The following is a 23,216-nucleotide window of genomic DNA, read 5'->3' as shown; positions in this document are numbered from 1 at the left end:
TGAACATTTTCAGTTTTTTCAAGAACCACTTCACCAATTTCAACCAATTTTTGTATACAGCGTTTATGGATAAAGGGGAACAAATATTATGAATTTCATAATCCCATGAAAAGGGATATAATACATGTACACAGTATACATAAAATTTGATGTTTTTTTCCCTTTCATTTCATTGAATACAACTGAAATAATTAAACATATGTAATCATGTTATCTCCAGCGTTATCTGTAACCGTCTATTTTAAAGAAAAAATAGCTGGTGCAATTGAAAAATCTTTTTGGATCATGTTTACTATACCTTTACTGCATACTGTGGTCTGTCAATGTCAGAATGGAAAACGAAAGTAGTAATTCGGAACTCCTCGATTAGTTTTTTTTTCACAGTATATGTCCAGACAAAAAGCAAAAATCATTCTTTTATTAATGAGTAGTACTTATTTTGTGTTAGTTTTGAATATATTTTTCATCAAAACATGTAGAGTTCTTCCCTTTTTCTTCTGAGATTCCTTGGATTTTTAGGTACGACTTATCTATTTAAAGTAATCCCGAGACTATCCGAATCAATGGCTGGTCACTTCCTGTCAAAACGGATGAAAATTGTTGTTTACAAAAATATCCTTTTTCAGCATCGATTTTTCAAGAATTCTAAAATGTAGCGATGGACAACGGTAAAGAAAGTCATTGGCCAAAGATCTGGTGAAATGGGTTCACGATTAAGGTATTTATTTGTCGATAATGAGATGTTTTTGATAGTGTCAACTGAAGGCGTGTCATGGTTCACTGGCGTCAAAGGTCTATCTTAACATAAAATTAATCCTATTGATTTTGCTCTCATCTTGTTCGTTATATTTGAATTAAACCTACTGGAATTTTTAGTTCTGTCAGAGGCTATTGATTATTATTCTTGAGTATTTCTTATTTTTATAATAAAAATCTGTTGAAATTCAATATGAACAATTTATTTGCATTGTTATGTTTTATTCTGACTATTGTACTGAAAGTTAATAAACAAGATCATCAGCAGACATGAAAATGTAGTTCAGTATCTGTTGAATTTAGCATAGTTCTTTTTTTAAAGATATGTACGTCTAACTTTCATAACCCTTCTTCAGGTCATTATTTGAAGTCAAATTATTTTATAGGAATATCATTATGTAATGAAGGAGATGAGTCAGCAATCTCCTGGCTATTTGGCAAAGATCTATTTGCATTTAAAAACCATCACATTTCATTTTGATGTTCATTGTTTGAGCTTAGGTTCCCTAGAAAGCAAGAATTATTTTCAGTCTTAGGTACATTTTGTGTATGGGGTTTTATACAGTTCAGTTCTTAGAATTGTGAATCTAACTTTTGTTAAAATAATGACAATGTTATTTCTATTGAAAAAGGACTTTGTAAAAATAGATTCATAGATACACAATATTACACTTGCTTTGAAATTTAAAGCAGTTTATATCTCTTATCTTAAATATTGAGTATTTACAGTTTTACTTTTAAGCAAAAATTCTTTTCACAAAATTGATTTCCTCATCTTACTTGCTTAGTTCTGACATTGTGCATAAAATGCAGCAAATTGCTATCAGTTAATTTGATAGGAAAGGCTTAAGTGATACACCATTTCAAAGTGAAACCCCACTAAGTATGTTAATAAAGATAAGGATAAATTGAAAATTGTGTATGACTGGTAAATTAATATATTAAGATACATTTGATAAACATGTACATATACATTTGATAAACATGTACATGGCTTGTGAGTTTAGCTCAAATAGTGATTTTATCATTTACAAAAAATAAGTATTTCTTAACTTAGTTTTAAAATTTTGAATACATCTTATAAATACCTGATAGGTAAACAATAAAATTGTAAGTAATGTAGTTAGCATGGTTAGCTGAATATTTTTAGGAAATGTGCAGTGTGGTGTGAGTGTCACTGTACTGATGATTTAAAGAAAAAGAGGATAAAATACTGCCATGCACAGAATTTCTGTCCAATATAAACAAACGCATAGATAAATATAAGACAAAACTTTGGCATGATAATCACATGAATGATGACTGAATTCTCTTGCATATTAAAGAATTGTGAGTTATTTCACTTAGCCTTTAAAGGAGAATTCAACTTGTATAAATTTTTAATATATACATGCAATGCTAGTTCTAAACATTTTGAGACCAGGGTTTTAAGCAAGATTTTATATACTGAAGTATTTACATTTCAGATATATTTGTGCAAAATTCTTGTGCTGAGAAAACTAATGTAATTTAGATGTAATGTTGGTACATGTAATCAGAATGGGTTTCATTAATTTACAATTTCCTTGTACCAGGGATATATTGACTGTCAAGTGAAGCTTTATAATCATATAAACTGCCAGAGTCTGATAAACACTCAAGAAAATTTAGAATTCCTATTAATAATGTGAATGTTTAATCTTGATTGAAAACAGCAGGAGTCACACACAAGCCTCATTTATCCATTGAAATTTGATTTTTTTTCAATTGCAATCTGAAGTGATTTCTAATTGTCTTCAAGGGCAAACCCTGAGAGAATATTTGAAGTTTTCCTTGAAGTAGCCAAGCCTGACGGAGATAAGGATGGAAGTAAGTGAAGTGCTTCATACCAAAGTCAGGAAAAACAAAACGTTGGGAAAGTTATATTTTTACACACCAGTTGTTTAGTCTGAAGTGTCATATCTTTGTAATTGCACTAGAATTCGGGAAGTACTTAAACCTCACCTCTTACTGAAACAAATGATTTTGTCCCAGAATCATTTTGTCAAAGGAAGCGTATGTGCAAAAATGTCACATGATTGAAGAAATATTTGAGTTTTATGAAAAGTGTGTGAAATTTTTGTTTTGGGGTCAAAGGCCCATTTAACATTGTTTACAGATTTCAATTTGAAGGCTAAGGAGATTTGAATTTTATTTTATCTTTTTTTTTCAGAGGGAACATTTATTGTCCAAAAGTATCCTCCAACTTTTAATGATGAGGTAAATGATTTTCCTTAAGTGTATTGATATATAGATATTGAAAATTAACATAACATGAATTACAACCTAATTTTATTATGATTTCCATATCAGCTAAGTAATTTGGTTTCTACTTCAGTGGATATTTTTTTGAAATATTTTATTCCTGTCACATGATTGCATATCAGTGATAATGAACACCACATACATATGTACTTAACACATGCATATGTACTTAAACTACTTGTATTTATTGTACATTACTAAATTAACAAAATAACTTTTGGATTAGTTTGTTTTATACAATTTCAATTCAAGTCAAGTCTTTCATTAGGAGTGACATGCTTAAACTTTCCTCACATCAAGTTGTCAAACAGTGATGCATGCTGTGTAATATGTGACAGAGTATTTTATATATAAAATGGTAAATTTGGCAGAGTTAAAAAGATTGCTTAAAGCATGTCCTTCAGTGAAGAGATATGATTCTTATGTCATAGTAGTCAGTAACACCCAAAAGTCCAAACCATGATTAAAAATGTTTTTAATGAGAGAATTCCAAACTATCAGTGAGAGTTTCATATCATTAGAGATTTCATTTTCACTCAGCAATCTTCATAATCAATAAAAGTGAAAACCTTGATTAATTTAATTGCATTTTTCCCCTTAAGAAAACCTGTTGCAATAAAATATTCAATTTCAGCAATAATGTAATGTGAGAGTGTAAGTTATTTTTAAATTGGTTGCCATATATGTACATGTATGGTGTCTAACAATATAATTAATGTATCTTCACGCCCATCATGAAAATAAAGTTTAAATAGGAGCACTTCAGAATATGGAAGTCTAGTCCTAAATCTGTATATACCTTAAGTTTGAGAATGAGATATCTTAAGAAATTAAAAAAAAAATGAATCAGATTATTGTAAATGTCGTTTACATGTTTAAATTTCATGGTTTTATACCCAAGAATAATTTTTCAAGGTTTGCATTGCATATTAGTAATCTAAGAAAAAATTTATGAATAAATTAAAAAAAAGAGGCTTAATCCCCTGTGAATAATCTTATATCAGATTTTCAATCAATTTTTTTTTTTACCACTAAATTGTTTTGGTTCATTTTATATTATTAGGATACCCTCAAGTCAGTACCCAGTTTTGCTTTCCCTTGTGAGACAGACAGGTATACGTAAGTTTTTCATGGGCTGGGGCTTACTAACCATTTTTCGCTGACCTCTTTGTATGGCTTCTCGGAGTGCAGACTCGCGTCAAAGGATATCACTCATTATCTTGTTTTGATAAACTGTGGTATTTTTATCTTATAAAAAAAAATATATATGAATGCTGCATATTTGATCTCATGAATTGTTCATTGCATTTGATCAAAATCATTTCACTGAAGTATTTGAACTTGTCTCTTGATATTTTTTAAAAATTCATCTTTTTTATTTTCTTTAAGAAAAAGATTTAGCAGTCAGTTTTTATCAGAGATTGTGATCTGAGAGGCTTATTCTTTCCCCTTAACACTTTTATAATCATGATAATTAATACACTAGAAAATCAACATTAGCTAGTCGTAATTCATAGTACACTAATCACGTGCCTGGTATTCTGTATGGATATTATAATAAGCTAGTTTTTAGTTTTAATATCGCACTGCCAGGGAATGTTTAAACAGAACTAGAATCTAGAATCACCATTTAACACATGTATTGTACTAACTGTTCGGTTTGAAGTTGTCTGAGAAGTAACATTCCATGTCGAGCAATGTTTGAGGTGTGTATGTATACATTAAAAGCACATGGGAATGCACATAAATGACAAAGCAGTTTTTTAGATGATTCACAGGTTTGAAGGATTTTTGGTATATTTCATGTTAATGTATTTAAATAGTTTCCTAGTTGACAAAACAAATTGTTGTTTCTATTATGATGAATTGTGACATTAACGGAATAAATAACAGTTTTAAATTTCTTCTACATGTAAAAGTGTTTGCCAGTTTACAAAAAAGTAACAGTTTGCATTTTGTTGTATGTTGAGTCTAATGCATATATAATCAGAAATACTTAAGTCTACTGCTAAAAATCAGACTGATTCATTCGAAGCATCAGACTTTACTGGTACTTCGTAACACATCATCTCATGCATGCATCACACTGTTCATACCTGTAGAGAGAACACGTCCACTAATGAAAGTTTTAGAGTCTTATTTCTTGGCAAATTTTATAACATATTCTGATTTATACCCAGGACAACTGTGGACCACTTTACCTTTGTTTTGACTGACTTGGAAAGTAAATACAAGTTCGGGTATTGCCGCTATGCCACGGGAGCTCAGACATGTTTGTGCATTGTCAGGTAATCATTGTAGATATGTGTACATTTTAATGGTTTTTGTGTAATAAATGTTACAAGAATTTCACAAGAACAATCTTAATAAATATTTTCTCATACAGCTGTATAAAAGACACATATTATATGGATATGCACTTTAATAACCTTTTGTTTTCAATTTTGTTAAATATAATTAGAGTATCACATTTACAGTTTTATTATGCATGAAGTAACAATTAAAATCAGTTCATCTCACAATTTAATCATATTTTGCCTGGTTCCAGCTGCCTGCCTTGGTTCGAGGTGTTCTACAGCCTCCTCAATCTGCTGGCAGAAATGATCAACCGAAGTGAAGACAATGATGTGACAAACCTCCTCCGGGCAGCATACGCTAATGGCGTCCCTTCTGCTAATGTGCCAACCACTATTGTGGCAGGACAAGAGGTATGGTTCTTAGATTCTTGTGTCTGGTTTTGCTATTGAAGTACATGTGATGATTTTTAAATTTTAAGAATTTATATATGGCAAAATAAAAAAATATGGTTCTGTTGTTTTCGTGTCTGGTATTGCTATGAATGTAATTGAATGATTTTTAAGGTATGTCACTCGTGAAATTTGTTATATCAAGGATTTTTTGAGAAGTATATTTTGGATAAGTACTCATATAGTATGACTCAAAATCGCAGAGAAAATGGGGGGGTCAGTGTACATCTAACTGAGCTATGGTACAATTAAGTTGACCTTTTTGCACTTAAATTGTAACTCTTTGGTTAATCACTTTAACCGTTATCATATTTTATCAGATGTAACCATGACAATAAACATAATCTTATTTTACGTAAAATAGTTTGAATAATATTTATCATTGAACAAATCATGCAAATTAATGCGCGTAAATTATTTTGTAACCTTTTTGCACTAAAAAAGTCTCATATTTGGGGTATTAAAAATCTAAATAGGCAATAGAATATTTTCTTGTATCAAACATTTTACAACTTAAGTACTGATTGGTCAAAAGTATCGAGTAGTTTAAAATAATGAAAGAAAAAGTTGGGGTCAGTGATGTAAATTTTGAAATATTGGTCAAAATATGCGATTTTCTGGCAAAAAACTGTGTAAATTTTATCTCAATTTCCGTAATATATCTTCCTTTCTTGGCAAGGTTTGTTGAGCGAAGGTGTAAATTTTGTTATAAAAATATAAATTGAGACCTATATTTAATATTCCAGCCATATCATAACGGAAAATATTCTCTGAGTAAAAGTATGTGAGGCTAAAGTTCCAAGATATTAAATTTAATAAATGTGTAGATTTGCAGAATTTTCTGCTAAATATCCTTCCACCACAAGAAATAGTCCCTTATAAATCTTGCTTCTTTATGAATTTTTGAGCAGTTTTTAATTGAATGTTGAACATTTTACATTGTTTAATTTAAATATGTTATAAAGATTAAATTGTAATAAATAGTTTTTAAGTAAGAGGTTCTGACTGAAATTTTCTAAAAGGCTGACGAGTGACATACCTTAAGTTAAATATTTTTTTTTTCATATGCTTGATAACTCTGTAATTTGCAGGTTTGGAAATTCACACCACCAGATCTAGAAAAACTTCCAAGTATTCCCACAAGTGTAAGTTCAGACGTATTTTATACAGTAAACAATTTTTGCTAGAGAATGATAATGAATTTGGAAAAGGCCACTGCATATGGTTATATATTTCCATTTCTATTTGTTTTCTCTGTGATAACTCTTTGAAAGTTAGGAGAGTTGATTTCTTGATCATTCTAACGGAATGCAAATTTCGCCAAGCGAAAGGTCAGGAGCTAAGAAGGCCTAATATGCATGTAATTCTCGTGCGGCTGTCTTTGTGTCTGACTCTAAGGAGGTCTAATATGCATGTAATTCTCGTGCGGCTGTCTTTATGTTTGACATCAGTGGGCGGGGACTATTGAAATTGACATGTGAGGCCTCGTGAAATTTAAATCTATTAGTCTACATTTTTAAAATCTAAATTTACAATTTTATTTCACAATGAAATGGAAATATAAGGAATCACTGTCTAGTTAGTAGAGTATGCCAGGGACATCAACGATAGTTGGAAACATGGGATAATTTATACATAACGGGCTTCGCCTGTTATGCAAATTATCCCACGTTTCCAACTATCGTTGATTCCCTGGCATACTCTACTAACTAGACAGTGATTCCTTAAATCATTGCATTGATATGCTAGTTTTAAAATACTGACATAATCATACAAGATGTGCACTCAGAAAAATGTTAAACATTTCAGATCTGATTATTAATTTATGCCTGGTATTTTTTTTCTCATAGAGGAATTTAACAGAGTATTACAATGCTGTGGATACAGAGAAAATGATGATTATTTTTGCCAGCATGCTTAATGAGCGGCGTATTTTGATAACGTCCAAAAGACTGAATCGGCTGACGGCTTGTGTGCATGCTTCTGCAACTCTCCTTTACCCAATGCACTGGTAAGTCTAGTAAATTTCTGATCAGACAGGATAAAAATTTATTTGGTTTACATGTGCATATGGAAGTCTGAATTAGCTTTCTCATTTGCTTTTGTTTTTTTTTCCCAGGCAACACTTATTCATTCCAGTTCTACCAGCTTTCCTTATTGACTACCTCAGGTTAGTTGAATTAAGTATTAATCAACCAATATACATGTACATATACTGCTAATGTGGAGATGCATAATGCTTTTCAATGTAAAGTGTTAATACTGATGAGGCTCGTGTTTTACAAGTATGCATTCAATTTCTCATCTTTACAGTGCACCAATGCCATATTTAATAGGAGCTCATAAATCATTAGTAGAGGTAAGTCATCGTTCTTTATCAGATTAGTTTGTATTCTGTATTGCACTGATATTGAGCCTTAAGTATAAAGAAAGGCTTGATTTCTTTTTTTTTTTCTCATACAGAAAATGAGGGACAGTGAACTAGGTGATGCTGTCGTAGTGGATGTTGATGAGAATAAAATTATAAAGAACTGTTTTAATGATTTGGAAGAACTGCCATCAGATATTGTAAGTTTTAATTTAAACTACTTGTGTAAAAAATACACATATATACATGATGTGCCTTTTATACTCACATGTAAGTAATAAGTCCGATTTTTGTGATATATTTTAGTCCCAAACTAAATGTTCAAATATCACTAATAAGCGAGTCCTAGAAACTGTGTTTTTTCTAGACAACGAAATGTGATATTTTCTTAACAACTCAAGACAATTATTGTTGTATTTGGACATATGCATTAGGTCATTTCATACAGGAAATGAACATTTAAGGTTACCTTTTGAATACAAGTGTTTTCAGATTTTATTATTTTGATTGCATAACAATAAAAGATCAAATCTCGTTTGTCATGTCCTAAACATAACTTTGAAACACAGGTAAATACAATAGGATATTGATATGAATAAACAACTGATTCTGGCAAAAAATCATATCAACATACAGGCAATGGCATATTCCTCCAAAATAATCGGAAAAAATAAACTGACTACAATGGTTCAAAAGCACCATTCCACCTACAGTTTTGCCCCAATTTTAGTAAATCTTAGTATACAAGTAGATTACACCATGATTAGATATATGATAAATTTATCAATCTTTGTTTTTGGCTAGTAGTGTTGCCATGGTTTCTGAAAATGAAATTTCTCTGATTTTTTTCTAAACAGTAAGTAAACTTTTCAAACAGTTTTGGACTGATTTCAATTAAAAAAATTCATAGATATACTACACCAAGGTACACAATTCTTTATTTCACTTTTGGTTTCAATAATCAATGGTACTGGCTATTAAAAAAGAATAATCTTTGAAAATATTTCAGAATGCTGTTCCTCCTATAAGTTTAGGTTTGATTTCAATAAAACTTGGTACAAGTAAAGAAAACATCAGGATACAAAATAAAGTAAATGTAAAACGCTTAAAGAGTGTATCATATCCAGCTGGCCTTTCTACTGGTATTTTACAAGTGCAAACCAGTAGAGCTACAGTCTCATTAGAGAATTCTGGTTCATAGATTTTTATCACTTTTATTACACTGCATATGGAAGACATAAACAATAATTACATGTCCATAAGGTGAAATCTTATTTTAAAAGACAGAGAGAGCCTATCACTGGGCAATGAGGAAACTTTTTTAAAAAAGTCATACTTATAGGCTACTTAGTATAATCTATTGTCTTTTGTAGCAATCCTACTTGAAGAAACATCTAAAGAAGGACAAGATTGCACATACTATGGCAACCTCTGGTGATGCCATTCCAAAAACCTTCCTTATGGCCCTTGTCAAGTTAATAGGTATAAATTTTTGTAATAAAAAGAAATACTTGAGTTCACTCTTTATCAAAGCTGTGAAGTTGAATTTATTTGTTTCCACCTCTTTATTTGATGCCATTTTAAACCTGTTTGAAATACACATGTAGTTATTGAAAAATATAATATTTATGCTTATTTGTAGGAGGCTACAGGGATGCTCTAAAGTTTCATCCTGGAGAAGAGATTACATTTAATCCTCAGGCTTTTGTACAGTCTAGACCAGAAAATATGCAACCATTCCTAGAAAAAATTCTTCATCTACAAATTTTTCAAGAAGTAATACTTCTTTCATCTTTATTTTAATTATATACAATGTATATAATCATCTACTATTTGATTGTTTTCAAGCCGTTGATAGAAATACAATGACTTATAATACTGTATACAGGGAAATTTTCGCCCCCGTTTTATTTCCGCCCCTTTCGCCCTACTGACAGATGGGCGAATTTAAAATGGGGCGAATTAAAAAAGCACAGTATAATTTCTTAAACAGAATTGTGATTGGGCAAATTTAAAACGGGGCAAAATTAGTTGCAAGTGTGAAAGAGCGAAAATAACATGGGGCGAAAATAACCCTGTATACAGTAAACACTCTTTTGTAAAACTATGGCTCATTTCTGTAAATTTCATATTAGACTTGCAATTCCAGACAACAACAAAAATTATTTTTAATTTGATTGTATATTTTAGTTTATCAATGAGAGATTGGACATGTTAAACTGTGGAGAGGGGTTCACAGATATTTTTGAGAGAGAAGCCATGACAAGAGCAGACAGACTGAATACTCAATCTCGCTACAAAGACTGGCTTCATAATGTCAAGGTAAAATGTAAAAAAAGTAAAAACAACTGAATTTTATTATAAAGACTGGTACAGGTATCGTAATGTTTAGTAAGTTTGTCAAGGTCAAAAGGAAAGATACATAAAATAAATTTGACCATGTGGATGTTATTTTTCAGTCGCAGGGTAAAAGAATTCAGAGAGGAGGCAAAGATGTCTGGGCAGACTTCAAGGAAAAGGTAGCTTGTAATTAAAAGTACACTCTTCTTTTTTTTTTTTTTTTTTTTTTTACAAAGAGCTTGAAAAGATTCTGACACTGTTTATGGGAACACAGGATTTGAATCATTTCACTCATGCACATCTTTAACATAATCATACATAAATGTATTATGTTTTAAGTGTGGCTATTAGTGTTCAGTATTAGTACACTGTATGTATGTAAATTGTATCACAAATCAACTATAAAGATATTCGCATTCAAAAAAAAAAATATCCTGAAAAGTTAATGAAACAAACCATGGATTGTTGACATAATATTTATACAGGCAGACACTTGTAATATGATCTTTAGAATCATATACATTGTATATATATTTGTAATCATTGTAAAATGATAATTTAGGTTGTATTTAAAAAATGTACATGTATGTCATATACTATAGATCACCAAATTTTTGTGACACCTTATTTTCGCAAGATTGTATTTATAAGAGAGACAACACTTTCCGATATTCTTGATATTGTTATATAATCTATAGAAATAAAAATATACTGTATACAGGGAAATTTTCGCCCCTATTTTATTTTCGCCCCTTTCACCCTACACACAAGTGGGCAAATTTAAAACGGGGCAAATTCAAAAATCACAGTATAATTTGTTAAACAGAATTGTGACTGGGCGAATTTAAAACGGGGCAAAACTGTTTGCAAGTATGAAAGGACGAAAATAACACGGGGCGAAAATAACCTGTATACAGTATGTGAGAATGAAATTTTTCACAAGTAGCCATAAACTGATAAATAATTATGCGAAAATGAAGTTCTCACAAAATAAAAAGTGATTTACGGTATATAAGAGATGTCTTGTCTCTAGGTTTCTATTTGTATCCTTGTCGTTTATAAAACAGGCGGCTCCAACTGTTACCAATGTGATGGATACTGTAAGTCTGCATTAGCATAGTGTCTTGTCCAGTATGTTCATTGTCTATGCTTATGTTTCAGTTTATTTGCATATCTTATAGCAAAGATGGTATATTGTCGCAACCAATACAAAAAAAAATTATCCTAATACCTTACACTCCTAACCACACTAGCTGCTTAACCAACACTTGTATACATAGCTGTATTGTATGAAATAGGGGTGAAAAAATAAATAAAAAAAGGAGATAGAGAATTGTATTCTCTTTAACAACTGTAACAAAAAGATGTACTTGAAATTCAGGGCAATTGGCTTGCCTGCTTCACTCCTTGACCTAGCTGCAATAATGATTTTTTTTATCAACTTTTTAGCAACTTCTCTGTAACTAGTTTGGGTTTAGGCCCCAGTGTGTCTACCAGTATTGAAAATACATTACTCTTTTGGAAGTCTTTTTCAGCTTCTCCTCAGGAATGGCTGAACCAATTACAACTAATTTTGGTATTTGACATCTGTGGGTAAAGGGAAATAAAAAATGAATTTCATAATTTCATGGTCTCTGCCTCCCTTGAGCCTGAGGGGTGTGACCGAAGCATGAAAATGCAATCTTCAAAAGTCTTCTTTAACTGTTTAAATGAGTACAATGAGCAATTAGCTCATGCCAAATATTTGAAATTACCGACCCTTAAGTTAGGGGTTCAGGTTAGCTAAGTTGTCCATATTAGAAAAATACATTTCACTTTTGAAAATTTTCTTGTTTACTTCAGTCTTATGTACATCTAGCAGACAAACTGTCTGTAAGATTATAATGGGAAGCAGGCATTTTTCAAAAATGATGAAATTCATATCTGAGTACAGGCCCGAGGTTGGGATTATTTTGCCATATATTGAAAATTTTTCATATAATGTACCTTTAAAAATCTTATTTGTTTCTGAAAATTTAGCAATAAACAGTGTACTTGATGACAATAAGCTATGGGCCCTTAAATAAATTGAATTTTGTATCCCCAGGGCTTAGTACCTTGGATGGGGATAAGTTAAAGCTGAACACGACTCATACGACGCATACACCATATTAGTTTTCCTATCTTCTGGGGTAATCCCTTCATATTTGTTACACCTGACTGCTTTCTTGTCATGGGTACGTGCGTGGAATTGATGACCTGTGTTTGTGTTGGTTATCTTACATGACCGTTGTTTACATTTTTTTGCAGTTTACATGTATTTATGTTTATTTACTGCACTGACCTGTGCAGCTGATGTAAGTTTCTTTGGTAAATTTCTCTTCTGCCGTGGAAGAAGAACACAGTTTTGACACTACAGAGAGATTTACAATAGCTATATAGAATAGGTCCATCCACTCCGGTGATAACTGATTACACTGAACCCCAGACCAAGTGAACGGCTTATATAGGGGCGTACAGCTAACGTAAAATACACAGTAATATGGTGGACAAACATAGATCTCTGCCTTTTACGAATTGTGTTCAGCTTTAATCGCATATTTATAATGCATTTTATTTTTTTTTAAACTATACTCATTCATATAGGAGACAAGCTTTGAAAATAGAGTCCTAACAAAATTGTAAAATTTTATTTCACTTGAGTCCAAAGAGTTTCAATCTCAGGTAGAGAGTAGATCAGAGCCTGAAAAACTCATAATACACAAAGCCTCTTGTTTAAACAGTATGTTGTTGTATATATTTAGTAACTGAGGCTAATACAAAGTATGTAATTTGAAGCTGTTAGCATAGTATGTAAATGTTGATTTACATGTTGTTGATAAATTGATTTCCATTATTTGCATGATTTTGTTTTCTTATTTGCATATTGTGTAGTACATTCATTTTATTTAAATTACTGTTCAGTTTCTCATTTAGATTGAAAAAGAAATTTTGTGCATGAATTATCATTAAATTTTTATACTGACAGTTCAAAGAACTTGCTCTTGAAGTTTCTATTATATGCCTTAGCTATATTGCATTTCTCTAAGATTTTCTGTAAGATTACAATATGTTCATCAGATGAATCATACTTCAGTCCTGCAGCATGCTGTTAACAGTGGCAAAATTACTAACTTTGAATGTTACATTTTATCTGTTGTTTATATTTTCACATTTGAATACCTGTATGAAGACCCAAATATCAGGAAAATGGTTTTAAAAAAATGATAAAATGAAAACACACCTGTACAAAATCGTTGACTTTTTTTACCTTTTTCTATACCTTTCTCATTGTAGATTCGAGACAGAACGAAGAAAAATTTCTCAAACTTTAAAGAAAAATTCACTGACCTTCAAAAATCCAAGGTAGGGATGCACAGAATGAATTACAGTCACTTAATTAAGGGAAGGAGAAAATGTTTTAAACAACCAGTTTGCTAAAGCAGAAGCTTCACTAATAAATGGCAGTGATTTCCCTCCCTTTATTGTATATTTAAGTTTGCTTTTCCCATGTAGTAACAGTTAAACTGGAATTTTAAATTCAATTTATTACACCAAATTTGAATGTTTAGCACTGGCACATCCAAAAAACACATTTTTCAAAAAATTGAAATATTTCATACAAATGACATTATAAATCATGGTTTTAATTCATGTCAGTTTGTTGTAGGAGTATTGTTAATTAAAAGTTGTTAATATATACATGTTGTGAAATTATATGGCAGAAATGTAGTTGCTGATTTGTGTTGGTGGAATGAATGTACATATACATTATATATAATGTTGTGGCTGATATCATTAGCATGTATATGTACAGGCATCAAATGACAATGCATGGCCATACTTATTTGTGAAAAAGCAACACCAGAATATAAATTAATTCACAAATATGTGAAGACAATTTCCTTGATATAAAATTCACATATTTATGTACTATTTATTTCATATATGTTTTCAGCAAGCATACATAGTATATAAATTTATTGCATTTTATCTTTCCTGGTTATAGATACATCTGTATTATGTACATATGTATATCAATTACAATTCTCCAATAGCACTCAGTTTTTTGTTTTGTTTTGTTTTTTTTTTTTTTTTACCAAAATTTTCATATTAGCAGATTTGAATTCAATTTAACCAAATTTACTTGCACAGCATGCTTTTTTTTTTTTTTTTACACATCTGTAGTAACTTCAACTTCCGTATTTAAAACTAATGTAAATAAGGAAGAGTTTTTACTAGCAGCCCCCTTGAAAGTTTATGTGTTTCAGGATGAAGGTAAATCTTCCCGTTCACCTGGGGTCCGTCAACATCGACCGAAAACCATCAATCTGGGACAAGATCTGCATGCCCAGCGAGTAAGTGGGCGTGGCCTTTCTAATCCCACAAAAAACAGTACACAGACTTACATGGGCTTTGTCAAGAAAAATTTTCAGTGATCATATATTATTATTAATTTGAAATTACATATAAGCTAGTTGACTGGCTTTTAAGAAAATTTAAACATTCATAATTTTCTAACCTTTTTGCAGACCAATATGTTAAAGACAGGTGCTACAAATGAAAAAAAAAAAAATGGATGCATGCATTGCTATAGATTTTTCTATATTTTTTTCTAAAATATTACGAAATTGTAATCTTTCTGTGATGTTGAAAATTCTTCCTTTTTGCCACCTACCTTAGTTATAAATCTATGCATTTTTTTTTTATCACTTTATAGGTCACTTGTGAAACTTTGAATGAAAAATTAAAATCTTTGTGGCTAATATTATTCATTTTACTTTACTTGTATAAACATGACTTTAGTTTTTATTTTCATGATTTATGCAAAAAGTTTGTAGCACCTGTTCTTAACAGAATAAGTACATTTAAGTAAATTTTAGCTGAAGATATTAACATATTGTCTGTGTACGAAATAAACAGAGCTTAACAACAGTATTTCTCAAAAATGAAATAATCTTTTATTGTGTTCAGTAAACAGAAATAAAAATATGAAATTGTATTTTCTCATTAAAAAAACTGAAGGCCTTTTTTTTCTCTAATTTTGGTATGTGGTATTTTTATTTGTACATTGCATAGTTAGGTTTGTGATACCTGCTTTTTTTTTCACACTGTTCAGTCAATTCATGACAGAAAATTCAAATCTTTCTTGTTTCAATTTCTTAACTAAGTTTTTTTTCAACACTGAAGTTTAATTAAATCGTATTTTCAAATAGGAAAATAAATCTTCACTACAAGTGAGCATGGATTTTCAAGTTTCTTTTTTTTATGCAATTGACTAGCTTTATTTATGCTACTGCTTGAACAAGTAAAAATAAATATATATATATAAAAGAAAAAAAAACTAATAAAATGAATGTTGAAAATTAAACTCTGCATGAATTGAATGATATCCCATGCATGGCTGTTATGGGCATGCTTTTGGCATGTTTGTTGAAACATTTATTAGCAAAAGTAATTCTGGTAAAAGGAGTTTGGCACACAAATCACAAAATATATTGCTTTGATGGTTCAGTTTGAATTTCAATGATTTGTTTGACAGCCTATGAGGCCAGGGAAATCTCCTGACACACAGTCTGTGAAGTCGTTAAAGGTCTTTGGAACTCAAGAAAGGTAATAGTCATTTTCAAATAATAACAAGCCATCCAACACTTGTTTTGTTCATTTACATGACATTGAATTGAAAAAGGAAATGTGTTTGACATAATGTCATTTTCCCATGATCAGTGTCCAGAAGGACATTCATCGTGTATTTGAAAATAAGCTTCCATGTATACAGGTATTTTTTTTTGTGAATGAAACATTTTACTTAATACTTCAGGCAAAAAGATTTTTTATAAATTAGGAATAACAAGTTGTTTCATTTGTACAACAGTAAGATTGGGTAACAGAGTACAAACACCTATTGCTTTAACAGGATGACTAAGTACAAGATTATTGAAGAGAAGGAGAAGACACAGGACGACTCCGGAATGGATTTACCTTACAACCGAGTTAGTATCAATCTGCTAGGTGACCCTGACATCCAGAATGCCCTGAATAAATCGGCCAGTGCTGAAGACCTTATCTCCCCGCGGGGGTTGTCCTTGGTATGTCTGGTAATAGTGGCGCATGTCTCCTCCCTCTGTAATCACATGTTGGCACTGGAAGCAGCCTTTATCATGCCTGGGTCATTCACTGCACTTTTACACATTTGCTGAAGCTGCATGTTATGTTCATTATTTCAACCACCATTCTTGTAATTGGTATTTTTTTTTTTTAAAATCTTCAGTTTTGTGTTTTGGTGTGGGTTACATTTACAAGCTAATTTATTGTGGTTTTTAAAAAAAAAATTGAATGCCGATTTCTTCTTCGACCGAAGAGTCTTGCTTATGGTTTCTTTGCTATCTAAGTGCCTGAGATGCAGCTTGTATTTTTAAAAAAAAAAATCATGATGAAACTAGCTAGCAGGAAAATGAGTAATTATTCAATGAGGAGGGGGTTGAAATTCGGCTTCTTTTCATGTATGACCATTCTTTTGCCTGAAAATATTGTGAAGATCAGTTTCAAGCTAGAAAAAAACTTTTTTCCACAAATTGAGTGATTCTTGGCTATAGTTTATATTTGCCTTCCTTTCTGGTATATTGATTTTAACTTGCATAAATTCAGATTTGAAAAATAATCATCTGCTACATTTTGACCTTTTGTTGGTGTGAAGAAAAACTGCAACCCATCTCCCAATATGTACTCTTTGTCATCAAAGCATTTATTTCACTGTTCATTGATGAATGAATTTGAATCAGGAATTGAGTTTGCTTGCTTTTTATTTCATTTTACTGTTTGAAAATTATATTATATATATATATAATATGTACTTGTATATAGACTTGAGTATTTTACTGTATATGTGTTATTGAAGTAAAATCAAAGATGCATGCTTATTGCAGAAACACATTGTTTAAAGCCTAGAACATATTAGTAGAACATTTTAGTTTGTCCCATATGTATTCCATTCACCCAGTAGACAAAGAGGAAGTTTTGCATTTGATGCGTGTGTTCCAGGCTTTCACAAAAGTATTCATAGCACAAACATTCCAGTAGTAATCATTCTGTCAATATCGAAGTTTTGCCACTATACCAGTGTTCTTTGGGGGGGGGGGGGGGGGGGGGGGGGGGGGAGTCTGTGTAGAAAATAAGACCAGGTTTAAATGATTCTTATGGTCATGGCTATGAAAAATATGGAGGTCTTAGGTAAGAGACACTATTTCTTTTTTTAAAATGAGAATACATTTTTATCTTGGAGAAAATTTAATCCATCATTAGATTTGAATTTAATCCATCATAACAATTTATTCAAATAGTTTATACTTCAGTCTTTATTTTCTTTGTGTATCATTTCTCCTATACCATAAATGCTGAAGGTGTCCAATAATATTGCAATTGTCTAAAATCCACTGAGAAGTACATAACAAGAAGTACAAATATTATATGAATAAAATAGGTTACACATATGAATGTTAATCATCCATGCAATTTCAATTTTTAGAATTATTTTACTTTACATCTAAGCAGATGATTAAAAAAATTTTGCTAGCAATTCCAGTATTAAATGATCAGTTTCTTATATCTGTTGCAGATTGACATGGCTGAGGAATCTGATTCCTCCTGCAATAGTTCCCCTGCCCCCTCTTCTTTTCCCTCCCTTATAGAATTTGATTCCCACAGTATTGGATCCACAGGCACTCAGGATAGCTTCAGTGCTCTCCCCTTGGCTGATGGGTCAGACTCTCAAAGCAATACATCAGACTTTGAAAATCCAGGCTCTCGTCCAGTGGCACCTCCAAGACGAAGGAAAATGGAGAGGAATAAGAACGAAAATCTGGTTGTGAAGGATCGGATAATAGGTGCTAAACCCAGGCCTGCACCTAGGAAAAGTCTTACAGACGAAGTGAAAGTAGATGCTGAACAAGTTAAAACTGAAAGTGAAACAAAGCCAGTGGAAGTGGTGTCAAAGCCCCTGATTCAGTTAGATTCAGTGGATGATGATTTCGATCCATTCTCTTCACCTAGATCACAAACTGTTGGAACAGTAGAGACCCTGCGGGAGAAAAGTGAAGGATCACCATTGCTTCTTAGGAGAGCAGATGCTTTTAAGAAACAGAATGGCAGAACACCAAGAGACATTTCCTCTGAAAGGAAAACTGTGAACAGTGTGACACAACCAAAGAAGGGACTGGATGGCATTGAAACATTTGATCCATTAAGTAACACTTCTTCAGAACAAACAGAAGCCAAGGAAGAGCCCAGGAAAAGTGTGCATGAACTTATGCAAGCATGGGAACTAAATAACTTACCTATATCCCAAAACCAATCCCATCCTGGAGTGAAACCTTCTATTGCACAAAAACCACCACATTTAGGCTTTCCCTGCCCTCCCCATTTCACTTCTAGTCACCATCAACCCCTCTCTAGACTAAGTAATTTTTCCCCACACAAAATTCAACAAGCCTCTGTAGAAATATCAGGCCATAGACTTGCCCATCCCTCTGTGCATTCTTCTGTGGCTTCCTCTCAGCGTACCAGTGGTAGCTCTGTGGCGAGCTCCACCGCGTCAGCTGACCGATCATCAGATCCATTCACAGACTTACTAGAACAGTCACTTAAAAGTGGGGGAAGTCCCTCTCCACAGAAAAAATGGGAGACTTTTGAATAACTGTGTTTTGGATGGGTAACTGAGGAAGTTTATAGTGGTATTGTGTGCCAGTAATGTGTTGGGATCCCGTAGTATTCGTGTAGTTTTGTTAATTACACTATCTATGAATGATAATGGTACTCCATTATTTTGCTTGTCTACCATTATCGACTATGAATGGTTCAAGAATGAAGTGTTTGCTAAGCACTACATATTTATAAATATATATTTTTGTTTCAAAGATTTTTAGAATTTTAACTTAAGAGTGAATTGTGAGTTAAATCATGAACAGTTCGGTTATGACAGTGTCAAAGAAACTAAATCAAAATGTTGATATTTTGTTAAAAAAATATTACAATGTACTAACTTTACATATTCTAGTACCTTATCTGCAATTATTATAAATTAACAAACCAAATTGTATTTATTTGCATCTTTTAATAATAATAGTGTTAAATAAAACATTCCAAATTAAGATGAGAAACATTTCAGATAGTCATTTTAATTTTTTGGGAACGGAACTTAGCAGACTTTTGACCTCAGTTGTGAAACCTCTGCAGCCAGACTGTAAATTTTAAATGTTCTACCAATTAAGTATTATAAAATTTCATGCAGTTTAAAGACAACATACATATTTCCACCTTCTTGTCTCTCTGTAATAGAATTTTGCTCAGATGAAAGGGATATACCAGTAATGAATAGAGATGAGCTACATATATATACCTGTACAGGTGGAGCACTGAGCCACAAATAAATATCGATAAAACTGATAATTTAAAAAAAAAAAAAAAACATGCAAAGGTCAGATCTAAACAAATTATTTAAAAAGACATTTCATTATTAGTGAATACTGAAAATTAAACTTAATCAGGTTTTAATCAGTACACCTAAAACCTAATATTCCATTTCATAGTGTTAATGTAACAAACCTTTGACTATTTCCAATCTGTATTGCTTGAAAAGTATTTTTTATTATTATATGTGATAATCATGCCCACACAAGTTTTGTCAGTATGCAGGATTTGTCACTTGTTTTCCCCAGTCTTGTTTTCAGTTGCTCTCTGTTAAGATTTAATGTTAATGATGTTTTAGTCTTGCTTGTATGTTAAAAACATTATATTTTTATGAAAGAATATGATGTTTTTTGTTTTGTGTTATGAAAAGTATGGAGAAAACACTGATTTTCTCTTCTTTGTCCACCTCTGTCAGAAATTGAGTGTTCAGGCTATCTTTAAAAAACTTTGACTTGAATTTATTCAAAGTTAATCAAATTGGTACTCATGACTTGAAAGTTGTCATGTTCTTTACTCAAGGTCACATCTCATGGGCAAATGTCAGTATGCAATGAGGTATTGAAAACTGTTCTTGATGTAGCTTTGAAATCCGTGAATAGAACTTTGATAGGTTATTACACAACGTAAAGTCAAGGACACTAAATAACAGGATGTTGAAGTTACATGTATATCTTGATTAGAATGAAATTTTCCATGGGCTTATATTGATTGAGATATATATTACCCAAAGGTCAAATTGCAGTCCAACCTTGTTATCTTGAACTCATGGATTGAGATTAAACTTCAAGATATTCTAGGATTCAAGATTACAACTGGTTAATAAAAACAAAGGAAAAGTGGTTGGGACTGCCAAATCACTTTTGACATATCCCTGGTATGTGAGACATCAATGCAGTTCATCTGTAACTGGAAAATGAGATGCTCAATCCTTAATTAGAATAAATACACAAGATGTATTTGTGAAACACTGATGCCCCCACATGGCAACTTATAGCAAAGGTTAAACTTTCTCAAATGCAAATCAAATATGTTGGTACCCAAAGTAAGGTCTTGTCTTGAGGAATATACCTGTGAAATATAAAACCCTAGCAGCAACCATTGAATAGATATGGAAAAGGTTGAAGTTTTTCAAAAGTAAGTCAAACATCAAGGTCAACGTCAAAATTAATGGTGCCAAAGGAAAGGCCTTCTCACAAGGAATACACATGTGAGATATGAAAAGGGTCAAAGATGTTGGTATCCAAAGGAAAGTCTTGTTACAAAGATTACATATGTGAAGTATGAAAGCCCTAGAACCAACCGTTCAAAAGTTATGGCCAAGGTTAAAGTTGTACAAAAGTAGGTCAAACTCCAAAGTCAAGGTCAAAGTTGTTGGTATCCAAAGGAAGGTCTTGTCACAAAAATTACATATGTGAAGTATGAAAGCCCTAGCTTCAACCTTCAAAAGTTATGGCCAAGGTTAAGTTTTTCAAAAGTAGGTCAAACTCCTAGATCAAGGGTCAAAGTTGTTGGTATCCAAAGAAAGGACTTGTCACAAGAATTACACATATGAAGTATGGAAGCCCTAGAACCAACCGTTCAAAAGTTTTGGCCAAGGTTAAAGTTCGGTAAAATTTTGCAAAACTGGGTCAAACTCCAAGGTCAATGTGAAAAGGTCAAATATGGTGGTACCCAAAGAAAGGTCTTGTCACAAGGAAAACACATGTGAAATATGAAAGTCATAGCTCCAACCAATCAAAAGTTATGGGCAATGTTAAAGTTTTGGGGGGACAAACAGGCAGACAGACGGACAAACAGGGCAAAAACTATATACCCCCGAATCTTCGATACGGAGGCATAAAAAGCATCTAAGTTTGAGGTTTTTAAAAATGAAGACAACAATCTAATTATCTCCAACAGAAAGGAGGCATGACTCTTCACTTAAGCTGCAATTGATTTCTATTCACCCAAGCATGGTTTGTGGCAAGTCTGGTTAAAATTGGCCAATTGGTTTTGGAGAAGTTGTAAAACATAGGTAATCAGAGATTACAGAGCTCACCTCAACGAATTTTGTCTTTAAGTAAGGCAAAGTCCAACACTAAACTAATAATCTAGCAGTGTGCATGTCTAGATGTAACATTTATGCAATTTTGGTCTGATAGAGCTTGCAGTTACTTAGGAATAAGACTTTTCAAAAATTTGAAACTAGTCACTCATTCAGAAAATGTAAGTCAAATCCCGCATCTAAAGAAGTTTGAGAGTGTTCATCCCTTGATGCACCATCCATGCAAGTTTGGTTCAGATAGGCCTTGTAGTTTCTTGGTAATGGATCTGCTCCAAGTGTGTATCCTTAGGTGTATCATCCATGTTAGTCTGGTCAATGAAGGGCTTATAGTTACTCTAGAATGAACCTGCTCCAAAAACTTTTAATCAGTCACTCGTGCAAAAATGTAGATCAGATCCAGCATCCAAAGCAAGTCCAGTAGAATGCATCCTTAGATGTATAATCCATGCAAGTTTGGTCATCATAGGGCTTTTAGTTACTCAAGAATGAACCTGCTGCAAAAACTTGAACCTAGTTACTCATCAAGAAAATACATTAGACCCAGCATCCAAAGCAAGTTCTGTAGTGTGCATCCTTAGATGTATCATTCATGCAAGTGTAGTCAACATAGGGCTTATAGTTACTTAAGAATGCACCTTCTCAAAAAATTTTAATCTGAACACTCATCCAGAAAAAGTATGTCAGACCCAGCATCTGAAGCAAGTCCAGTATCATGCATCCATAGATGTTTCATCCATGCAAGTTTGGTCAACATAGGGCTTATAGTTACTTAAAAATGAACCTGCTCCAAAAACTTTAACCTGGTCACTCATCCGGAAAATGTAGGTCAGATCAAGTATCCAAAGCAAGTCTGAGAGTGTACCTCCTTAGATGTATCATCCATGCAAGTTTGGTCAATATAGGGCTTATAGTTACTTGGAAATGAGACCTGCTCCAAAAACTTTAACCTGCTCCAAAAACCTTAACCTGGTCATTCTTTAGCTGAAATTGCAGCATCTGAAACCTTGACTAGTACACTGAATCACACTAGAAGCATTTTCCATGCATAGAAGCAGCTGAAGAGAAATCTGCTCTAAAAACTTTAACCTGTGACGCCAAAACACTGATGCTGAGGGTATAACATAAGTTCCCCCACCCCGTTGAGGTAGCTAAAAAATGACAAGTTTAAGGATCACATGATGCAGGGATATACAAA

At 32.3% G+C, this 23,216-nt stretch overlaps 1 protein-coding gene across 5 annotated transcripts; it reads left to right on the top strand.

Annotated features, from left to right (window-relative positions):
- The first annotated feature begins 564 nt into the window (after positions 1-564).
- On the top strand, positions 565-20,316 carry LOC133192227 (DENN domain-containing protein 1B-like). Of its 5 annotated transcripts, none has more exons than XM_061328207.1 (21): positions 565-718; positions 2,537-2,604; positions 2,948-2,994; positions 4,103-4,152; positions 5,220-5,327; positions 5,588-5,747; positions 6,878-6,931; positions 7,637-7,797; positions 7,906-7,956; positions 8,100-8,145; positions 8,250-8,354; positions 9,528-9,636; positions 9,797-9,930; positions 10,345-10,476; positions 10,614-10,673; positions 11,562-11,594; positions 13,810-13,878; positions 14,784-14,870; positions 16,055-16,125; positions 16,430-16,601; positions 18,128-20,316. In XM_061328207.1, exons 1-21 carry the CDS (start codon positions 702-704, stop codon positions 19,202-19,204), a joined length of 2,811 nt encoding a protein of 936 aa, XP_061184191.1. In that variant the 5' UTR covers positions 565-701; the 3' UTR covers positions 19,205-20,316. The 5 variants fall into 5 exon arrangements, with proteins under 5 accessions (XP_061184191.1, XP_061184194.1, XP_061184190.1 ...); XM_061328210.1 differs by having other exon boundaries at positions 4,103-4,158; positions 16,430-16,505; XM_061328206.1 differs by having other exon boundaries at positions 4,103-4,158.
- Positions 20,317-23,216: the final 2,900 nt, after the last annotated feature.

Source organism: Saccostrea echinata, unplaced genomic scaffold (genome assembly GCF_033153115.1).
Source record: "Saccostrea echinata isolate AGI-Se365-2 ecotype Australia unplaced genomic scaffold, CSIRO_AGI_Sech_v1 ptg000025l, whole genome shotgun sequence".
In the NCBI taxonomy this organism is placed as follows: Eukaryota; Metazoa; Mollusca; class Bivalvia; order Ostreida; family Ostreidae; genus Saccostrea; species Saccostrea echinata.
This window is presented reverse-complemented; position numbering and strand designations above follow the sequence as displayed.